At 43.4% G+C, this 23,343-nt stretch overlaps 1 protein-coding gene across 2 annotated transcripts in view; it reads right to left on the minus strand.

The window, feature by feature from the left end:
* The window catches only part of LOC112107653 (lactosylceramide alpha-2,3-sialyltransferase), a 48,455-nt gene that overhangs the window by 13,155 nt on the left and 11,957 nt on the right, over positions 1-23,343 (minus strand). The window contains exons 2-4 of one of the 2 annotated variants that reach the window (XM_024201442.3): positions 15,480-15,594; positions 4,422-4,536; positions 2,326-2,669 (exon numbers count right to left, since the gene is read on the minus strand). In XM_024201442.3, the coding sequence (XP_024057210.2) occupies positions 2,326-2,669; positions 4,422-4,536; positions 15,480-15,592 (572 nt within the window). In that variant the 5' untranslated portion in view covers positions 15,593-15,594. Of the gene's footprint in view, positions 1-2,325; positions 2,670-4,421; positions 4,537-15,469; positions 15,595-23,343 lie in introns of those variants that run through there. The other variant, XM_024201443.3, reaches the window with a different exon arrangement.

Consider the following 23,343-nt stretch of genomic DNA (forward strand, 5'->3'; position numbering starts at 1 on the left):
AAACTGTCCTGTTGCAACTGCAAGTACCAACGATAGTAGGAATTCATCACAACCTGAGAAGAAAAGTAATTGTAGGTACGACCCTGCTTACTTAAAGTTTGGGTTTTCATTTATCGTGGACCGAAATGGTGAACACAGGCCAGAGTGTGTCATCTGCGGTGAACTGTTAACAAATTAAAGCCTAAAACCATCACATTTATGTAGACATTTGGAGACAAAGCAGTCTAGCTATAAAGACACGCCTCTTGATTTTTTTAAACGAAAAAGCCAAATGGAAATGTCAAAAAAAACATCAACATGTATTTACTGTCCGTGAGCAAAGACTGCATGCCTCTGACCTTGTTGCACACCGCATTGCAAAAAAGCTCACACTGTCGCTGAGGAGTTAATTTTACCTTCTGCTATCAACATATGCACTAAATTGTTGGGCGAGTCAGTGGCAAAACAAATTAAAAGCAATCTCTCTCTCTCCAACAATAAAATATGGAGAAGAATCTGTGATATAGTTCAGAATACACCAAACTGCAAACAACTGATCGTCTTTCAGTAAGCGACTGTTTTGCTTTACAATTAGATGAATCTATAGATGTATCAAACCATGCTATCTTGCTGGTTTATGTGAGGCATGCATGGAAAAGTGATTTGCAAGAACAGTACTTGTTTAGTGCGGATTTGCCTATTTCTACTACTACTGCTGATATATTTGTTACACTGGATAATTACTGTGAGTCGGCAGGATTAAGCTGGTTGAAGTATGTTGGTGTTACAACCGATGACGGAAACATTCAGTAGTTGCTCTAAGAATCCTTTTGAAAGAACCCAATGCAACGTGGAACTACTGTTTCCTGCACAGGGAGGCATTAGCAGCTAAAGACAAGGCACCTGAGCTTCACGAAACTCTTAAAAATGCTGTAAAAATAGTGAATTACATCAAACAAAATGCCAAGAATTCATTATGCTTTCACGTCTTCTGTCAGAAAATGGGCAGTACACATGTACATCTGCTTTACCATGCTGAGGTTTGCTGGCTGTCCCATGGCAAAGTGTTGTCTCATGTATATAAACTTAAAAATGAGTTGGCAGATTTTCTTGAAGCAAAAAGTCTCACCTGGCAGAGCACTTCAGTAACAACAAATGGGTTGTTTGTGCTGCATATCTGGCAGATATATTCGATCACCTGAATGATTTGAATCTGTCTTTGTAGGGCAGAGGGCACAACTGCTTTGAGCTAACTGACAAAATTGCTGCATTAAAAAAAAAAACCAACCCTCTCTCTGTGGAACGACCATGTTTCAAATGATAGGATGGACATGTTTCGTAACACATATCCAGAAACAAAAAATTTGAAAGATTTCACTAGCCAGGAAGCACGGAAGAAAACGATCAGTAGTCATTTAACTAAATTGCACACAAGATTCTGCAATTACTTTCCAGACGAACAACTTAAGGGCAAAGAATGGATACGGGATCCATTTGGAGTTGTGTTGAAAAACATGACTCTACCTAAGGAGGAAGAATCTCAGCTGGTCGAGTTATCTTGCATTCGCAGTCTAGAGAGAAAATAAACTGAAATGAGCATTCCCCAATTTTGGCGCAGTGCTGCTGCTGGAGAATGGCCTGCTCTTGTTTGCCATGCAATGAGTGTCATTTTGCCTTTCAGTACAACATAGTTGTGCGAAACTGGATTCTCTGCCTTGACTCAACTGAAGAATAAAAGCAGGAGTAGACTGGATGTTGAACACAACCTTCAGATTGTGCTGACTAAAATTACGCCCAACTTCGATAAACTTGTCAAAGAGAAGCAAGCTCAGGTTTCTCATTAAGTGGAACCTACGATTTATTATACTTTAATGTGTTCCTGTTAATGTTGATTTCTGCCTTTAACTTTCTGGATATTGAGCTGTTTTCACTTATTATTACTATTATTGTTGTTATTATTGTTGTTGCTGCTACATATAGTGCATGACAAGTATTTGGGGGGCAAAATACGTGTGTTTTCTACTTTCTATTTACTGGAGTGGGACTGGCCATCAATGTTTACAAATGGGTCCTGGTCCAAAAAAGGTTGAGAACCACTGGTCTAGAGCACACTGAAATAATGACAGATTCCTGGTCCCTGCGGTCTGAATTTGAGTAAGTGTATCTGATTCACCATATTTTGAATATTGTAAAGACAAGAAATATTAATAAAGTACTTTCCGTTTCATAAACGAAGTAATAAATGGAGTTTGAGACTTCCCTTTCCCCTCCCAAAAAGAGAGGCTGTTTGCAAACAACACAAATGTTAAATTACTTTGAAACGTTAGACAGAAGAGAAATATGCACCTTATAACAATATCAAACTCATTCAGCACATGGCCTAGCTCCAATCCATGAAGTATTCCACCACTTCCTACAACAACACAACGCTTACAGTGTTTTGATTTCAAGTTCTCTGGCAAGTCATGCTCAGGTAAGAGTTTTAAGAGGTTCTGAAGTTTATGAGAGTTCTTGTGAAATCCAAACGGAGGTTTGTATTTAAACACATCTTCATGCCTGAATATATCTTCCGTTACAAAGGGAAATATGTTCGCGCTGTACTTCTCAGCAAATAATCTGTCCATCTCCTTCTTCACAAAAGAAGGTCGACATTCTCCTTGCTGTATGAGTTTGGCATATTTTTGTGCTCTCTGAAACAAGACGGTATATGAAATTTAAGTCACACAAGCTAGTACATTTCAGTATTACAAATATACCATATCTTGTCTGAAGCAACCTCCCAGGAGGCCAACAGACATCCATAAATTAGCAGGTGTAGGTTTTAGAAAGATAAACCAAGCTGAACCACCAACTGTGGGAAATTTAAAACTAGTCAGTTAAAACAAGAAGCTACCTGTTTGTGGTGTTATCGTGAGTGCAGATTTCAGAGTATAACTTTTACATCCTTCAGGTGGAAGATTTCTTTAGGAGTAAGTTAGAGTGCAGGTGCAGTCAGAAAAATTACTATGTAAAAATGGTATCTTTTTACAAAGTTCGTCTGCTTCCTGCACATTTTCAAGCAATCACTGGTTATTTTTGTTCATGGCCAATACAGCTATGGGAAAGGAAGATGGTCATCCATCAATAACAAATTTGTCAGCTAAATTTTTATTGCAGAAACTGTACTACCAGAGACACGTAAACTGGAAAGAAAAACTCTGTCACATCCAAGACAGGACTTGCAGCATTTTGACTTGTGAACTGATTTTAATCTAGATGTTTACGGTCATTTAAAAAAAAATCCCACTATAACCATGCTTAAAATGTTCACCCAGAAGTGGAGGGTCTCAAGTTCTCCTTAAAATGAATATGAAGTACCAATATAAAAACCTACAGTACTAGCTTTCAGCTGAATCTTCCCCTGCCAAATAAATGATGATCTGTCTCTTTGAAACAAGATCCTCCTGCACATTTTTAGAGAGTAGAACCTACAAATTGCGGTCTGGGAATCTGTACAAGGAGGAAGCTTTAGTACAGTTCAAAGGCAAAGATGCCATTTTACCACCGCTCAACAAATTAGAGGATTTATCATAAAAACAAGAACAAAATGGAAAGGTGGGAGGAACAGAGGCAAGTAGAAAACAAAGAGATATGTTTGTGTGATATATGTGGGAGAGTCAAAAATGCAAGCCTGATGTTAAGATTACAGAAAAAGGGGAACAAAGGAGAATGGGAAAAGGGGAGGATTTTTTTTTAATTGCAATTACAAGAACTCCACAGATGTGCAGAACAGACCCTACAGGTACCAAAAAATGTTTAAACAGGCCCTGGTGTTTTAGAATTCCAAGCAGATATTTAGAATATCTAATTCTTCCTTCTTTCCCAACACAGGGTGAAAATCAGCAACTTTGTGTTACAGTGTAATAGCAAGCATAATGTTTCAGTTTTTAGAACAACTCTCAAGCCTTCTCACTCTCCAGTGCAGCACTACAGAAGCTGTTTTTTAAGTCTGACAAATCATCCCATTCTGCAACTTCCAGCACGGTCAAAAGCATTCCTTGCATGCAACTGGCAAAATAATCAGGCCACAGAATTCCACGTACATATCTAAGTCCCTTTTTTTTTTCCTTGCAACCTTCCACTGTGTTAATGCAGTCAAACTTTTTCAAACTATGTATCATATCTGTGACGACAAATGTTAAACCATTGTTTTCTTCCTCCTTCAATTTTATTCCTAAAACTCTATAATTTTCTCTGTGTAAGTCTCACTGCCTACACAAGCATAAGAATTGAAAACCTCAGCCTCTCAGTGCAGGTAATGGAGCATACAGAAAGGTAAATTCATCTGCCTTCATTGCAGGACTTCAGCTTACAACTCCATCACTTCAGGTCCTGCAGTGAACTTTCCAACTCTACACAACACATCAGTAACATTTGCTAGATACAGATAAAGAATAGCAAACCTTTACACGTTCAGGATCCACATAGTGCATTTTCTTCATGTCACATTCTTCAGGGCCAAAACTTAACTTGAGGATATAAAGGAAGCACACCACGACTGCAAACAGTGTAACACGTCTAAAACGAACAAGAGCCATTGATTACTTTTAGGGCAGTAGGCCACTGCCAACAGTGGAGTTATTTCTGAACTACTCCTTTGTGAAGCTGATAAAATGTGAGCGAGTTCAAAAAAAAAAATGTAAAAAAGCACATTTAAGTGCAACCCACAGTGAGACACTGCACAGTCCTAATGCTGTAAACCACATTCTTCCTCACCCTTTTGCTAAATCTCTCTCATCAAAGCTTTTTGCACTAAAGTGGATCAATGCTGTAGTATGGAGACTGGTGCTCAAGGATGCTTTCGCTTTGTAGCGTGGTTCTGCACTGGTATCGGTTACTTTAAACTAAATGACCTTGATGTGTCCTGCATCAAATTTGACTACATCAACAGGCTGCTCTCTGTACATTTTGGGACTACAATAAAGTGCTTTTCGATTTCTTTAAAAAGAATAGTTTTACTTCACTCTTAAAAATGGCCAAAACAAACATTAATCATGTAAAGAGTGCAGTTGCAAACTGGGTTTTCAGTATCAAAAATACTTAAATGTTTTTGGTGCTGAAAACCCAATTTGAAAACTTCAGAGCCTAAAATCCCAAACCACCACTTAGGTGCTGCCAAATCTATTTTGGGTTACTTGGAAGGCCAGAATGCAGGATTTATAATCCCAAATTTAAAAAGACACCCAGACACCCAACTTTCCGCCCTATATTAAAAAGCCAGCATTCCTAGAATCATTTTAATACAGGTTTTCCTCAGTGGTTTGAGCATGGTAAAGGGCTATGTGAATGTTGAGTATTATTACTGGGAACTACTATCTGAATAACATAAGTAATAAGAGCTACCAGTCAGCTGAGCGCTGTTACCTTAGATGGAGTGTTATAGTTAGGGCCCTACCAAATTCAGTCATAAGATTTTAAAAAATCGTAAATTTCATTATTTCAGCTATTAAAATCTGAAATTTTACAATGTTGTAATTTTAGGCAGGGGTGGCTCTATGTTTTTTTGCCACCCCAAGCACGGCAGTCAGGCGGCCTTCGGTGGCATGCCTGTGGGCAGTCGGCGGCACGCGGATTCGGCGGCGTTTCTGTGGGTGATCTGCTGGTCCCACGCTGTTGGCGTACTCGCCACCAAATTGCCACCGAAGCCGCGGGACCGGCTGACCTCCCACAGGCACACTGCCGAAGGCCGCCTGTCTGCCTCCCTCACAGCGACCGGCCCAGGCACGTGCTTGGTGCGCTGATGCCTGAAACCGCCCCTGATTTTAGGGCTCCTGACCAATAAAGGAGTTGTGGGGGGCGTTGCAAGGTTATTGCAGGGGGGGCGTTGCGGTACTGCTAACCTTACTTCTGCGCTGCTGCTGGCAGTGGCACTACTTCAGAGTTGGGCAGCTGGAGAGTGGCAGCTGCTGGCTGGGAGCCCAGTGCTGAAGGCAGAGCCACCGCCAGTAGCAGCGCAGAAGTAAGGATGGCATGGTATGGTATTGCCACCCTTACTTCTGTGCTGCTGCCTGGCCCTCAGGCAGAAGCTGCCACTATCCAGCCACCCAGCTCTGAAGGTAGCAGCGCAGAAGTAAGGGTGGCCTGGTATGGTACTGTCCCCCTTACTTTTGTGCTGCTGCTGGCAGGGTGCCACCTTCAGAGCTGGGTGCCTGGCTAACAGCCACCGCTCTCCAGCTGACCAGATCTGAAGGCAGCAGAGAAGTAAGGGTGGCAATACTGTGACCCCACCCTAAAATAACCTTGTGACCCCTCCTTGCAAATCCCTTTTGGGTCAGGCCCCTCAATTTGAGAAACACTGGTTTTCACTGTGGAAATCTGTACAGTATAGGGTAAAAGCACACTAGAGACCAGATTTCACGGGGGGAGACCAGATTTCACCGTCTGTGACACGTTTTTCATGGCCTCGAATTTGGTAGGGCCCTAGTTATAGTACACTTTAAATATTAATTTGAAAGTATTTTAAATGATAGTTTCTGTCCTCTTATTCCACTACCATCCCTTCCCCACAGACACTAGTCAAAGCAGTACCTTTAATTTGTGACATATGAGAGAGTAATTATAAATTGTTACTATTAAACAGTTACTACTTTATGCTCCCCTGTCCCCCAGTGCTAGTTCCTGTAATGGGAACTACTCCCTAAGAATGCTAATAGACAATGTTTATTAACATTTATTCCCTTGTTCCGAAAGGGATTAAAATAAACTATAAAGAGCAGATGTCTTTTGTGCTGCCAACATATGAAGGCATGTAATTGTCTGGCTTTTAACCTCACAAAGGATGGGATTAAGTATGAGAGAAAGTTACTTACTGTAACTGGAGGTTCTTCGAGACGGGTGGTCCCTACCTGGATTCCAAACACGGGTGCGCATGCGCGCCATGCGCTGGAGCCAGAACTGTTCATAGTGGTATCTGTTGACCCGCACATGCATCAACTGCATGGCACATTCGAGGCTTTAAGAGGCTGTGCCAGCCGACACCCCTCCCAGTTCCCTCGTACCAGGAAGCAAATGCAGCCCGGAGCATAGGAGAAGAAGGGCGGAATTGGAATCCAAATAGGGACCGCACATCTCGAAGAACCTCCAGTTACAGTAAATAACCTTCTCTTCTTCTTCAAGTGATGGTCCCTATGTCAGGATTCCAAACGCGGGAGAATAGCGAGCAGTGGTCAGTATGGAAGCAGGCACAAGAGCTCTTGAGAAGACCAAGTCAGTAGGACAGCGTGACCAGCTGCTGCATCTGTCACCGTCAAGGGGGCAATGGCATAGTGAGAGGAAAAGGTGTGGACAGAGGACCAAGTAGCTGCCCGACGTATCTATTGCCACAGAACGGCCGCAGGAAAAGCCAACAGTGGTGCATACACCCATGTGGAGTGGTCATGCTGCAACAAGAGATCCACTTGGAGAGGCATTGGGAAGAAAGGGTGTAATTCCAACACGCTCCGTGATGGCGATGAAGACCCAGGGGGCCACTCGGAAGTCACGTGTGTGGTGGAGATAAAAAGCTAATGCTCAGCAGACATCAAGGGAGTGTAATACATGCTCCATAGGGGGGCGTGTGGCTTAGGGCAGATGACCGGAAGGTGTGTACTCTTGTTGAAGTGAAAGGAGGAAGTCACCGTGGGCAGGAACTCAGGGTAAAGATGTAAGGAGACCCTGTCTTTGTGGAAGATGGTAAATGGCAGATCCACCATCATGGCGGCCAGTTTGCTGACACGTCATGCGGAGGTGATAGCCACCAAGAAGATCACCTTCATGGAAAGATGGGAGAGGGAGCAAGTGGCGAGGGGTTCGAAGGGTGGCTTGGTGAGTACAGAGAGAACCAGATTCTGAACCCAAGAGGGGATAGGCCTTCGTAGTGGGGGGAAAAGCACTGAGAAGGCTGCAGAGGAAGCGGGAGGTCGTCAGATGGGTGAAGACGGAGAAGCCATCCACAGGAGGAAGAAAGGCACTGAGTGCCTCCAGGTGGATGCAGACGGAGGAGCGAGCAAGGCCTGATTGGCAGAGATGATGGAGGTAGTCCAGAAGGACAGGAAAGGAGACAGAGTCTGGAGAGAAGTGATGGCCCTGCGCCCATGCAATAAAGCGGTGCCACTTCGCTTGATAGCAGATTCGACTGGATTGGTACCTGCTATGAGTGAGGATGTCTTGGATGGGGTCGGAACAAGCCCGGTCTACATGCGAGCCCCATCCAAAAACCAGGCTGTGAGGTGCAGAGGGCTCGGGTTGGAGTGCTGCAGCCAGCCATGCACCTGCATTAGGAGACCCGGGAGGGTCAGAAGAGGAATCGGAGGGCAAGCACAGATTGGTGTACCAATACTGGTGAAGTCAGGAGAGAGCTACGAGGATAACCGTCACTCAGTCCTTCCACACTTTGCGCAGGACTTGGGGAAGGAGGGGAATGGGTGGGAAGGCGTAGTGGAGATTCGAGGTCCAGGGAATGAGAAGGGCGGTCTGTGACGTTGCACTCTATATGATTTTATAAAAATATACTACTAAGTAAATATAATGTAACTAAAATATGCCTCATGAAAAGGTCTCTTGTAAGATATTATTACAAAGCTTATAATCTATTGAGTGTGGTCATCTTATTTGTATAAATGTATCATTCTTGTATCTGAAACTAGAAATATGAAATATAACTGAGGGCCTATTGTAATTATGCAAAGTGTGGGCCATTAATGGTGGTTTGAAATTTTGATGGCTCCCATCAACCAGGACAATTGACTGTGGATTGCTCTGTTTGCAGGCAAGCCTTCCTGTGAGTCAGGCTGGGAGGAATGAAGGCTTGGGTGACATGAAGGTCTTACAGTGACATGTGATCATGTCACCTAAACTAAAATCCATCTTTAACCTAGTGCTTTTTCATTGGGGGGTGTGGGTGGGGGTGAGGGTTGGGAACCCAGAGGGACAAAGGATTCCCGCCTTATTCAAAAGATATATAAATGGGTGAAACAGAACAAAGAGGGGAGCCATCATGAGAAATCCCCTAGCTACCACCTGAGCTGGAACAAGAACTGTACCAGAATTGTGCCAAGGCCTGGAAGGTGTCCAGTCTGAGGAAAAAAACTTACTGAAGCATCTCTGAGGGTGAGATTATCTGTATTCAGTTTGATTAAACATAGATTTGCGTGTTTTATTTAATTTTGCTTGGTGACTTACTTTGTTCTGTCTGTTACTACTTGGAACCACTTAAATCCTACTTTCTGTATTTAATAAAATCATTTTTTACTTATTAATTAACCCAGAGTATGTATTAATACCTGGGGGACAAACAGCTGTGCATCTCTCTCTATCAGTGTTATAGAGGGCAAACAATTTATAAGTTTACCTTGTATAAGCATTATACAGGGTAAAATGGATTTAATTGGGTTTAGACCCCATTGGGAGTTGGGCATCTGAGTGTTAAAGACAAGAACACTTCTGTTAGCTGCTTGCAGGTAAGCCTACAGCTGTTAGGGGACGTGATTCAGACCTGGGTCTGGGTTTGCAGCAGGCTCGAGGGTCTGGCTCAAACCGGGCAGGGCACTGAAGTCCTAAGCTGACATCAGGTGGCAGCTCCCAAGGGGGGTTCTGTGATCTAACCCATCACAGCATCACCCTGTGAGCCTGGGCCCAGGGCTCAACAGGAGCAGAAGAGGGGAAAGCTTCCAGTTCTCCAACGTCACAGAGGTCCCCGTGCAGTGTGCTCCACCAACGAAAGATGGACTGGAGAGTGGGGTTGAGGAGTCTCACTCCTAGTTGGCGCGGAAGGACCGGCTGAGCCTGTCCGCTGGGGAGTTGCTGGTGGCTGGGAGGTGCACAACATACAGGGTGATTCCATGCTGGAAGCACCAGTTCCAAAGACGGATGGCCTCCGTGCAGAGGAAAGGAGACCTGGTCCTGCCTGTTCGTTGATATATACAACCTTCATCATACTGTCAGACAGGAGCTGAACATGGCGGGAACAGAGGAAGGGCAGGAAGGCCTCACAGACCAGGTGGACTGCCCATAGTTCCAGGACGTTGATGTGCATCTGCACAACCTTTGGTCACCAAAGACCCTGAGCAGTGCCGCCATCAAGGTAGGTGCCCCAGCCAATAGTGAGGCATCCGTGTTGGAGAGCGGTGCTAGGCGTGGGGGACATGAGCAGAATGCCTGCTAGAATCACGGACAGTTTGTACCCCAGGTGAGCGAAGCCAAAACAGTGGAAGGGATGATGACCACCTTCGGCAGGTGGTCCGACTGCGGATCATAGATGCAGCAGAGCCAGAGTTGAAGGCAACACATATGGCGGTGGGCATATGGCGTGACTGCAGTGCAGGCCACGATATGGCCCAGGAGGGATAGGTACTGACGGACGTGTGTTTGCGGGCGGCGGTGGAGCATCGCGATAAGAGAAGTGAGGAAAGCGAAGCCATCCATGGGAAGAAAGGTACGGGGTGCAGAGTCCAGGTGTACCCCCATGAAAGTGAGAGTGCAGGTAGCGATGAGGATCAATTTTTCCTCATTGATGTAGATCCCCACGCTGCTGAGGATGGCGTGGAGGGTCCGGATAGAGGAAAGAGGGCGCCACAAGGAGCCAGTCGTCCAGCTAGGGGAAAGAGGGAATGGCCCTGGTGGCACATATAGGCCACCACAACCGCAAAGACCTTCATGAAGATGCGGAGGGCGGTGGTGATTCTGAAGGGGAGGACGCGGAATTCATAATGGAAACTTCTCACCTGGAAGCGGAGGAATTTGCGATGAGCAGGGTGGATGTCTATGTGGAAGCATTCATCTTTCATATCGAGGGCAGTGAACCAAGCTCCATCGGAGAACGAAGGGATAATAAGGGGGAGGGTGACCATCCTGAAGCAAAACTTGTGAATAAACTTGTTCAGGGAGCAGAGATCCAAAATGGGATGAAGACCACCCCCTTTTCTTTGGGATGAGGAAACGGGGAATAAAAACCACGGCCACAGTAGCGCCGCAGCACGGGTTCTATGGTGTTCTTTTGGAGGAGGGTGGTTGCTGCCTCACAGAGGAGATGGTCCTGGGAAGGGTCCGGAGAGTGGCCACTGAGCGGATGACGAGGAGGGAAGGAGAGGAATTCAATAAGGAGGCCTTGGTGGATGATGTCCAGCACCCAATGGTCAGAGGTGATCCTACCCCAGTTGTGAGCAAAGAGGGCAAGACAACCCCGATCCATGGTGTGGCCAGAGGGACCGAGGAGGGTTCACGGTTCTCGAGGAAAGAGACAAAAGGGTTGCTTAGATGGATGGTGATGGAAGCAACAGAGGAAGAACATCGAGGTCGCTGGGAGCAAGAGTGATGCAGGTCAGGTGGCCATTGAGGGTACGGCTGGTAAGTGGCAAAAGGGCGAGGGCAGAAGGCGGGTCGGAGCCGGAGTAGAAATGCTCAGAGACTGGAGGGTGGCCTGAGAGTCCTGGAGGGAGCAGAGGGACTCGTTCATCTTGTCACTAAATAGCTTATGATTGTCAAAGGGAAGGTCCTCAAGCGTTGTCTGACCTCCATAGGGAAACCGCTAGACTGGAGCCAAGAGTAGCGACGGAGCACCACTCCAGATGCCAAGGAGCGTGACGCAGTGTCGGTGGCATCAACAGCAGTTTGGAGAGATATGTTAGTCACCAGTTTTTCCTCATCCAACAGATGCTGAAATTCCTGCTGCTTTTCTGGAGGAAGGAAGTCCTGAAAGTCCGCCAGCTTGGAATAGGACAGGAAATCATACTTTGAGAGGACAGCCTGGTAGCTGGCAATGCGGAATTGTAGGCCCACGGACTAATATACCTTGCGGCCCAGCAAGTCCAGCTTTTTGGTAAAGCAGTCAGGACAGGTGGATTTAAAGTGTTGCTGATGGGTGCGCTCCATGGCCATTTGGACTACCAGGGAGTTGGGTGGCGAGTGGGTAAAGAGATAGTCTGTACCATTAGAGGGCACAAAGGAGCAGCGTGCTGCCCGCTTTGACATAGGAGGCTGGCATGTGCCCAACAGCCTGAGCTGGCTGCAAGATGGTGTCATGGATGGGCAAGGCGGTATGGAAAGGCCCCAGAGGCTGGAAGTGGTCCTGGGAATCACGAACATCCTTCACTGTAAAATTAAATGCAGCAGCCATGCAGCGGCGCAAGCTCTGGTATTGGGTATGGTCGCTAGGCACCGAGAAGGTGGGTGGAATGTGGGCATCGTCCGGGGACGAAGAGGCGCCTGTGAGGACTGAAGGTGTCAATGGTGCGGCTGGTGCTGACGGAGCAGGAGCATCCAGAGGTTCCTCGTGGAAGATGGTGGTATGGGCGACAGATAAGCAGTGATACAGGCAGTACATCCCACGATCCTGGTAGGGGTCTCAAGCGGGCCAGTAGGGCCAGGCATAGGGATTGCCAGGCATCGGCGGTGCCCATGGGTAGCGGAACCATGGGTCAGCCGAGGGACCGCAAGTCTGTGGATATGACCGGGGCCGAGAGTCAAGGCTCTAGGACCGGGCAGAAGAGAAGGCTATGTCCAGGACAAAGGACCACTCTGATTCCGAAGAGGGGTCCAGTAGAGGAGGGGCCATCAGTGAAGGCAGAATTGGTGGCGCAAGACGAGGTCCGAGAGGATGGTCAACAACTAGAAGGAGCTCGTCCGTCACCAGAGCCGGCGGAGAAGGATGGAGCAGGAGGGGCTCGTCCACTGGAGAGGGGAGTCTCGGAACAGGCAAGGGTCCAGAGCGCAGGGGAGAGCCAACAAAAGGCAGCATGAGCTCATCTGATGGCATCAGGGGTGATAAGCATGCCAGAGTGCGCAGGACTGGGTGAGACAGGTCAGAAGGTCCTGGTGGTGTTAACGGCGCCGAGGGCGAAGGAGGAGGCCCAGGTGCCGGAGCAGAAGACAGGGTCAGTGGCATACAACAGCATTTGGAGCGGTGCTCCATATAAGCCTTCTTAGGAGCAGGAGCATCCACAACTGCACATGACTTCTCGCCCAACCTAACATGGCTCGGGGAGGTAACACTGCGTTTAAAAGCTGTCCCCGTCGGGGAGCCACTCTTATGCCCATGCTTCTTGTGCACCCAGTGGGGTTTCGGTGTGTGCCGCACGGGAGGGGCCCAGTGAAGCGCTCACCACCAATGTCGGGCACTGTTCCAGCAGATCTGGTGGAGCCGTGTCCAGTTATGCATGTGGGCGCATTGCCTCCTCCATCAGATATTTGCGGAGGTAAAGTTCACGAGCTGCTTGAGTCCGGGCAACAAGAAACAGTACAAGGCAGTAAAGGCAACCAATGTGCTCGTCTCTCACTGAAAAAGAAACAAGGGCGCAAGTCACAGTTCTTGAAGCCGGCTTGTTGGGGCATAGTCCCCAGGCCAGGGAGAAAGAAACCCCTGAAGGGAAGAAGTCCAAGGAAAAACTAGCTAACTACTAAAAACTCAGGGACGACAACTATATACAGCAGAAACGAAGAGCAGTTCTCTTAGCGAGAAAGAGGGGTTCCGACTCTGGCCATGTGGCGGTAAGAGGGAACTGGAGTGGCGTCGACCCGCACAGCCTCTTACAGCCTCAGACGTACCATGCAGTTGACGCACGATGCACATGTGGGTCAACAGACACTACTGCGAACAGTTCCAGCTCCAGCGCACGGCACCCATGCGCACCTGCGTTTGGAATCCAGATAGGGACCATCACTCAAAGAGCAACCTTGACTTAAGCGATAGTTCACATGAAATGGAGCTAATGGAGGACTAAGCCTCAAAGGTGGATGCACCATCCAGCACTTTTATGCTACTTAACAGCATCCTTTTTTTGGAAACTCAGCGTATTCAAAAGTACCATAAGTGTATGTGTTGTATTTGCCTTTTATTTTAAAGCTACAGAATCCAGGAGTGTGCTAGATGGTTTACAATTAAAATAAATAAATAAATACACACACAAAGCGGCAAGCAATGCCCCTTCATTAAAGTGCTTACAATCGAGATTCTGCCAAGACAGAGTAATACACAATAGAGAGAAGGGATGAGAAAAACAAAGGCTACAGTAACAAGATCACACATTTAGTCAGTTTTGCTAATAGGCACACCCAGTGTGTTACGTTAGATTTTTTTTTTTTAATTAGAAATATGTAGGTCAATCAAAAATTGCACAGCATTTTACAACCCACCACACAAGTTCTGCAGAGACAAAAAATTGATGTTATATCATCACTGCTGCAAAAAAGTTTCAATTCACCTGCTATTGCTGCTGAGAAGGCACAGCCAAGGTGTTTTAGACTGATGGAGTCCTTGCCAATACTCAGCCATAAAAAGGGCATTTTCCTAAGAACTGATGATTTTTTTTTAGTTTTTACCCAGAACGGAATAAATAATGTTAATTAAGTACTTTCTGACAAAGACTATTGTATAACAGTAACGTTGCAATGTCAATAGCCTGATTTGTCATGTTAAAAAACAAAACCAAAAATAGTTAGCAAAATGCTATTTGGTCATTGATATCTTAGAAACACTCATACGCTAAAAAATAAAAATATTTTTAAATTGACCATTACAAATGCATATCGTTCTTATTCTACTTGGTAGTTAATTTGAATAATTTCTTGTTATTAGGAAATCTGGCTATTGATTTTTGAGGTTTAGTTGTTCATTTATTCCTATGGAACAAAAGACAACCATAACAATTTATGGATTTTTTTATACACAAATAAATATTAATTGTCAGTCACTTAGAGTAGCATAGATAATTTTTAATAAACTAATGACTGTATATTTGGTTGCTGCATGTCAGAAGTTAATATATAGTAAAGCCAAGATTTTCACAGATGAGTGACTAAAGTTAGGCTCTGAAGTTCTATGTGAAAAGCAAAGTTTGCTAATCCACACTCTAGTAAACCGGCAGGTTCTCCATACTTCACAAAGATTTAATGGGCCACACTGTAATGATGTGTCTTAATACAAATATATATTTATTTTTATATAATTTAGCATTTATACTAATATACTACTAGCTGTGAAGTATCAAATGAAAACTAACTACAAGGCACAAACATCTTTTGTGCAATATTTTTAAAAAACACAATTGTGTTTAGCAAGTAAATGAACATTCAGTAATCCACAACGCGTTTCCACTGTACTCTATTTTCATCAAGTACCACACTATGGAAGTGTCTTGGCATGATGATTTATTGGACACCAAATAAAACTGACATTCCAGAGTTTGCTGCTAAATTCTTATTGGGAGGTGGGGGACGGGGTGCGGGGAAATGGGTTGTGTATATTATATATACAAAGAGAGACAGAGGCTGGCATCGTGGAAAAAAAATGACACAGGCACCCAACTTCCATTAGATCTCAATGTGATTGGGTGCCTAACTCCCTTTGGCAGATGTGACAATTCCATTCCCTAGGCTTTTATACCACACATCACTGAGGTATCTTCAGTGCCTACACCATGCAGCATGTTTGATTAAACAGCAATTTAAATCTAATTTATCACGACAGAGACACACTTACTTGAGAGTACCTTTTAAAAAACAGCTTGGTCTTTTCATCTTCATATGTGACCAGCTTATACCATTGCACAGAGGGCACGTAATCACTTTTCAACTTCATACAATTATCTTCATCATTCAGCATTGCTGTAAAGAAAAACACACACTTTAAATAAGAATCTTGTTGCTATGCATTCAAAAAGCTTCTGAAGGCATCCAATTACTATGAGCAATTAAAGTGGAAAGTTTCCTGGAATAGATCCGGGTTTTGTTTACCCTGTTGTCAATGGTGAATTGCAGTTTTAATTTCTCTATTGTTAAAAATTACTTCATCCCAATGGGTTGCAATGAATGAATGAATTCATCCCAATCAACTCTCAACTGTACTGCTAGGAAGCAATTCTAAAAATATACAAGTGTTACTATTTACAAAGCATAGATTTCATGCGAGTTTAAATCATAGGAGATACAACATTTTGAACTATATAAATTACATTATACAGAAGACATATAAAGCTATCACAAAACATAATAACTGACTATAGTCTACATGTACTATATACACATTATATATAAATAATCTACATACAAGCCCTATGTCATCTATTCCAGCATTACATCACGTCTCTGACTGCAAACTACCCAAGGCAATGATTGTATCTCTAAATTCTATTCAGCATCACATACATCTATGACAACATACAAGAAAGTAATAAATATTTCAAGCAGGGAGCCCCTGTAGAGAGAGGGCAGGTGTGATGTATTAAATGACCAAGTTCCAAAAAGAATGTCTAAACAGAGGGTAAACCGAAGAGTAGGTTTCAATGGATTTATAAGAAAGCAGGGTTATCTAAAATACAGATAAATATTTTAGTTTATCCAAGAGCAGGTTAACAGGTAACTTGATCACAGTCTATAGGTACCTATATGGGGAGAATATTTTTGATACGTAAGGGCTCCATAAATCTAGCAGAAAAGAGCATAATAAGATCCAAAAACTGGAGGCGGAGGCCAGACAAATTCAGACTAGAAACAAGGTGCAAATTTTTAACAATAAAGATAATAGACCATCGGAGCAACTCTGTCATTTGAAGTCTTTAAAATCAAGAATGGATGCCTTTCTAAAGGAACACTCTAGTTCAACCAGAAATTACAGGATTGATGCAGAAAGTCAGCCTAGATAGTCATAATGGTGCTTTCTGACCTCAAAAACTATTAATAAAAATTGACTTCATCCTCTGGAGTGGATTACGGTTTTCTGTTTCTTAAAGATAAATTGTGCCTCCTATACAAGTGTAATTTTCCCCATTCTACGTTATTTCTTAAAGATTCTGCTGCTATTTCGCTTGGATGTGAAAAACGCTATGCTGCTTAACTGCATTTACATACTGCAGGTATCATTTTGCAACACATCTGTATGCTGGTGAAGTGCTCAGTCTCCCTTGTTTAGCCAATTTGAGCATTAAGAGACTGAAAATATTTAAAAACTGTCTTCAAGATAATCTTTCTTAATTTGTGGGTTTTTACAAACTGATTTTCCATGGATGAATATTCTGTTACAGAATCCTGTGCAGTTTCTGATTCTGGCATTGATGTTTTAGATTAAGAAATGTATTTACTATCATCAGGCTCTTAAAAGGAAGAGAGAAGCCTCGGGCTGCCAGAACCCCAAGCCACCTACCTCTACCCCACCCCCGCCGCCACAAAAGCCCTGGGGCAGCCCAAGTTGGCGTCCAGCCCGAGCAGCCCCAGCGGGCCCGGGGCTGGGCCACCCCAGCCACGCCAGAGTTGCCCTAGTGGGTCCGGGGCCACCCCAGACGCCCCGGCCGGTCCCAGCCCGGCATCCCACAGCAGCGGCTGCAGCCAGGAAAGGCAGAGCCTTCCCTGGTCTATTATACTTGCCGCCTATGATAACAAATGATAATAATAATTATGCCCAGCTCTTATATATCATTTTTCAACAGATTTCAGAGCACTTCATATTATTTAATATATTAATCTTCACACTACCCCAGTGAGCTGGGGGGGGGTGCTATTATCCCCATTTTACAGATGGAGAACTGAGACACAGAGAAGGTAAATGACTTTCCCAAGATCACACAGAAAATCTGTGCCAGAGCAGAGAATTGAACCTAGGCCTCCCAGGTTATAGACTAGTGTCCTAACCACTGGACCATCCTTCCTAACAAAATACCTTCACACATGGCTCTTGGATCTCTTTCACATTTAAACAAAAAATATTCTCACATAACTCAGTGGGAACACAAGAGTACTCAGCAAATTGAAGTACCCTCAGCTAAAAACGTTTTTACTTTGCCTGACTATACTGACTGTACAACAGTGTTTTATTTGTGCAGTTTGAAATGGCTGTGAGAGGAGGTAAACAGATTCAGAGCTCTTTCCTCATGTGCTTTGTAAGAATACCTGCCATGTTGGGCACTCTTCGTTATGCCATTTGCTTTTCAGATGTATTTTCAATAAACCAAAGACCACAGAGTTAAATAATCTGTGATAGGAATAAATTAGCAGTAACTGTTGAGTGGGTAATGCCATCAGAAGCAAAGAAATTATTCCAACCTTTCTTTCAGTTATGTGACAATTTTCATAGAATCATAGAACTGGAAGGGACCTCAAGAGGTCATCTAGTCCAGTCCCCTGCACTCATGGCAGAACCAAGTATTATCTCTAGACCATCCCTGACAGGTGTTTGTCTAACCTGCTCTTAAAAATCTCCAATGATGGAGATTCCACAACCTCACTAGGCAATTTATTCCAGTGCTTAACCACCCTGACAGTTAGGAAATTTTTCCTAATGTCCAACCTAAACCTCCCTGGCTGCAATTTAAGCCCATTGCTTCTTGTCCTATCCTCAGAGGTTAAGAAGAATAATTTTTCTCCCTCCTCCTTTTAACAACCTTTTATGTACTTGAAAACTGTTATGTCCCCTCTCTGTCTTCTCTTTTCCAGACTAAACAAACCCAATTTTTTTCAAATCTTCCCTCACCAATCATGTTCTCTAGACCTTTTATAAGGTGTTCCTGTAAGCGGCCCTTAGACCATCACTGCAAAGTTTACAAACAATGACCCATATAGAAAAACTGTATCAGATTTCAAGACTATCTCAAAAAGACACTTCAGTGATTAAAACAAAATGTGTCAGTTTTTTTCTGATGGAAAGGTCAGTATTTGAATTTGGGATTTCTCCTCCTATTTAGCATCATATGATAAATTAGGATAGTACCAAATTTCACCATTCTAGTTGAGAACTGGCAAGTCAATTATATTAGTTAAGATCTAAATTGTATTAAATACAGTTCTCTTTCTCAGTAATGCATTTGTTTTGTTCCATAATGTTAGAGCCAGGCCTGAATTTCACAAGTTCCGTTTTTTTTCTCCCCAGCCAAGAAGTTTTCTACATTACACCTGAATTATGCAGCAGAATAGCACTGAACAACAGGCGAACTGATAATTATGGAACAATGTTAACCGTTCAGCAGCATTTTTACAACCATATCATCTAACCCTCCATGACATGGTGGAAAAAGTTACATTTAAGTTTAAACAACCAGTGGCTGCAATGCCAGAATTTTCTAGACCAAGCCGGGCCTAACAGAAATTTGTAATAGAGTGGAGGAAACAATTCTAGACTCAACTTCAGGAGTTATAACCTCTTTGAGATGGATGATGGGATTTAACCTCAAATTTGTGACAGACGTGGAAATGCCATGAAACAATCTAAGGACACCGAGGAGTAACAATTTTAACAACACTGTATGTGACCTTGTCAATGAGGGGAAGTTATTGTATACTGGGTTAAGACTTTCCTGTATGAATGCACTGATCTAGAGGCTGTGGGAAGAACCAACAGGGAAGGCAACACAATGGCTTCCCACATAAGACCATCCAGGCACAAACACAAAAGACAATTGGGAAAATTGTATCTCCAAAAAGTTACAAGCCTTGTATGTATGTCAGCCTGGGGATCAAGAGAACACTAAACAGTTAATAAAAGCTTCTCAGGAGAAGAGAGGCCAATTGTCAGAAGCTGTTAGGGAGACAGGCTAACACAGGGAAAGACTCTGCAGATGGAGTTTGAAGGAGGTGGGCCTTCCCAGAAGCTAGGAAATCATAGAAATGTAGGGCTGGAAGAGACCCTGAGAAATCATTAAGTCCAACTCGCTTTGCTGAGGGGCCAGACCAAGTATATCTAGACCATCCTTGACAACAAGTGTTTGTCCAACCTACTAAACCTCCAAAGATGAGGATTCCACAACTTCCCTTGGAAGCCTTTTCCAGAGCTTAATTAGCCTTGTAGTTTGGAAGTTTTTCCTAATATCTAACTTAAATTTCCCTTGCTGCAGTTTAAGTCCATTACTTCTTGTCCTACTTTCAATGGATATGGAGAAAAATTGATCACAGACTTCTTTATACTATCACTTGATGTATCTGAATAATGTTATCAGGTCCTCCCTTCAATCTTCTTTTCTCAAAACTGAATATAGCCAGTGTTTTTAACCTTTCCTCATAGGTCAGATTTTCTAAACTTTTTCTCATTTTTGTTATTCTCGTCTTGACTTCCTCCAATTTGTCCACATTTTTTCTAAAGTGTGGCACCTAGAACTGAACACAATACTCCAGCTGAAGCCTCACCAGTGCCAAGTAGAGCGGGACAATTATCTCCTGTGTCTCTCATATGACATTCCTGTTAATATATTCCAGGATATTAGCCTTTTTCACAAATGCACCACAGACTCATTCAATTTGTAATCCACTATAAACCACGGATCCTTTTCAGCAGTACTACCACCTAGCCAGTTATTCCACATTTTGTAGCTGTATATTTGATTTTTCCTTTCTAAAGTACTTTGCACTTATCTTTATTGAATTTCATCTTGATGATTTCAGGCTAATTCTCCAATTTGTCAAGGTTGTTTTGAATTCTAATCCTGGCCTCCAAAATGCTTGCAACCTCTCCCAGCTTGGTGTCATTTGCAAATTTTATAAGCATACTCTCCACTCCATTGTCCAAGTCATTAATGAAAATATTGACTAGTACCAGACCCAGGATCGACCCACGAGGAACCCCACTAGATAAGTATTCCCATATTGTGAACCACTGATAACTACTCTGAATACAGTCTTTCAACCACTTATACACCCACAGTCACATTCTGCAATGTAATACAAACTAATGAGGGGTTGTGTCATCAACTTCCCTGTAATTCTGGGTGCCTTAAAATACTCTGCTGCTGTAGCTCCCTTGTATGGACTCTCCCAGCCAGCATACAAGCATGTACTGAGTGTCTGTGTGACAAGCAGCCCCAGAAGCTCTGACTTCAACAGCCTGCTTGTTTCACCACAGCTACACTCTGTCCTCCAACAGCCTTGGTTACACCTGGCAAGATGACCCCAACACCCCCCAGTTCCAAATTTTCCCCAAACCATGTGCTCTGTAATGTCCAGCCCTTTCCTGGATCATTCAGAAGAAGGTAGTTTGTTTGCTCCTCTAAAGAGACAAAATGCACAGCTTATCACTTTAACTGGAGTTAGCTAAGCACTTCAATTCAAACACAGCAACAGGTTGGTTTAGATTAAAAGTACAGCAAGTTTATTAACAAGTGGTAATAGGATTTTAAGTGAGTTCAAGGACAGAGTTACATGCAAATAAAAATGAAAAACGCTTTCTAGAAATTAATACTTAATCCAACTAGTCTTTGTACAAGGCAAGATTCTTACCATACTACCTTACAGCAAGATGGCTGACCACCTCTCCGGTCTGAATCTCTCTCAAAGTCCAAAGTGCTCTTTGTCTTAGCAGAGAGAGAACTTGGCGTTTGTTGCCCCTCTCTTTTATAGTCCAGTGAACCTCTGAAATGGATTCTTCAGAAGGTTATCCCCCAAAATAAAGTGCATTCAAGCTATGAGGAAGGAGACACGGAGTCTCGTGGCGAAGGAAGTTCCATGCTGGCTTCTTCCCTCACTGGTGCTTTCTAAAATACAAATTGATCCTTTCGTGCTCTCGCCAATGCAAATGAATGACCACTTGACACGTGATTGCTAATTGGCTCTGAAACCACCTGTTTATCCATTCCCCAGATGTAGCTCATAAACACATTTTAGTTCCACATTGCCTTCATATTTGTATGGCCCCTTAGGCATATACTGTACATACACCATGCAAGAATATTAATGATCAGTGGGTTATTAGTTTTCCAGTGATACCTTACATGACACATGTTAAGGAAAGTTTGCATATGTAACTCCATTTTGGTTTGGGCCTGCCCTTAGCTAGAAGCAAGCATATCGCGTACCAGGAGACAAGGGGGGAGGAAGGGGGACATCTGGACACAAAGAGATAAGGGCAACAGGGAAAAAAGCTAACCGCATGCCTAAGTAGTTGCAACCCTAGGCAGCACGGGCAAGGGCCTAGCAGGGATAGGTGGTAGATAAGAAAAGGGCTTGTTTATTGGCTAAGGCCAACGATGCACGAGGGCAGCATGCCTTGCTTAAAGGTATATAATCTTTGTGCAACCTCCATTTTGGGTCCCTTCCTGATTAGCAGGGGGGCACCACGTTATCTTTGGATACTCTGCAGTCGTGGATTTGTTTATGTGCCTCAGCCTAGATTCGAACTGCGCGTGACCTATAGGTATAATTCGCAACACACATCAGATATAGTTAGAACACTAGTGAATTGGGACACAATGAATGGGTCAGGCCAGCTGAAAATCACTACCAGATACCAATGAATCTCTTGCAATGGGATTCTGTTCAGGTCACACCCACTTTATATAAATTTCAGCTAAACCACATTTCCCCAGTTTGCTTATAAGAATGTCATGTGGGACTGTATAAAAAGCCTTAGTAAAATCAAGATATATCATCACTACTATCCATTAGGTCAGTAACCCTATCAAAGAAGAAAATTGGGTTGGTTTGGCATGTTTTGTTTTTGAAAAAAACCATGCTGGCTATTTCTTTGAACCCTATTAACTTCTAGGTGCTTACAAATTAACTGTTGAATAATTTGTTCTAGTATCTTTCCAGATATTGAAGTTGGGCTGACTGGTCTATAATTCCCTAGGTCTTTGTTCCCCTTTTTAAAGTTAGGTACTATGTTTGCCCTTTTCCAGTCTTCTGCGACCTCACTCATCTTTCATGAGGTTTTCAAAGATAATTGCTGATGGTTCCAAGATTGCTTCAGCTAGTTCCTTAAGTACCCTACGATGAATTTTAATGGGCCCTGCCGACTTGAATACATCCAATTTATCTAAATATTCTTTAACCTGTTCTTTCCCTATTTTGCTTTGTGTTACTGCCCCCTTGTTGTTAATATTAATTGTGTTAAGTATCTGGTCATCATTAACCTGTTTAGTGAAGACTGAAGTAAAACAGCCATTAAATACATCAGTCTCCTTGATGTTATCCATTATTAGCTATCCTTCCCCACTAAGTAGAAGACCAACACTTTCCTTTGTCTTTCTCTTGCTCCTAATGTATTTATGGAATCTTCTTATTGCTTTATACCCTCTGATAATTGTACCTCATTTTGTGCCTTAGTCTTTTTGATTCTGTCCATACATGCTTGTGCTATTCTTTTGTACTCCTCCTCAGCAATATGTCCATGTTTCTACTTTTCATAGGATTCCTTTTTGATTTAACTACCCTATGTTTCTTAAAATTTTTCCTTCATTGCCACTACCAGTTCAACAGTTAGGAAAGGGATAGATAAGAAGACAAAATATATGACACTATAGAAATCCATGGTATGCCTGCATCTTGAATACTGTGTGCAGTTCTGGCTGACTAAAAAGTCTGCAATGTTCATCTTGGAAAAGTTTGAGGGGAGGATATGACAGAGGTCTATAAAATTATGGAGTGGAGAACGTGAAAAAA

Source organism: Terrapene carolina, unplaced genomic scaffold (assembly GCF_002925995.2).
Source record: "Terrapene carolina triunguis isolate 2854851 unplaced genomic scaffold, T_m_triunguis-2.0 Scaffold66, whole genome shotgun sequence".
Lineage (NCBI taxonomy): Eukaryota > Metazoa > Chordata > Testudines > Emydidae > Terrapene > Terrapene triunguis.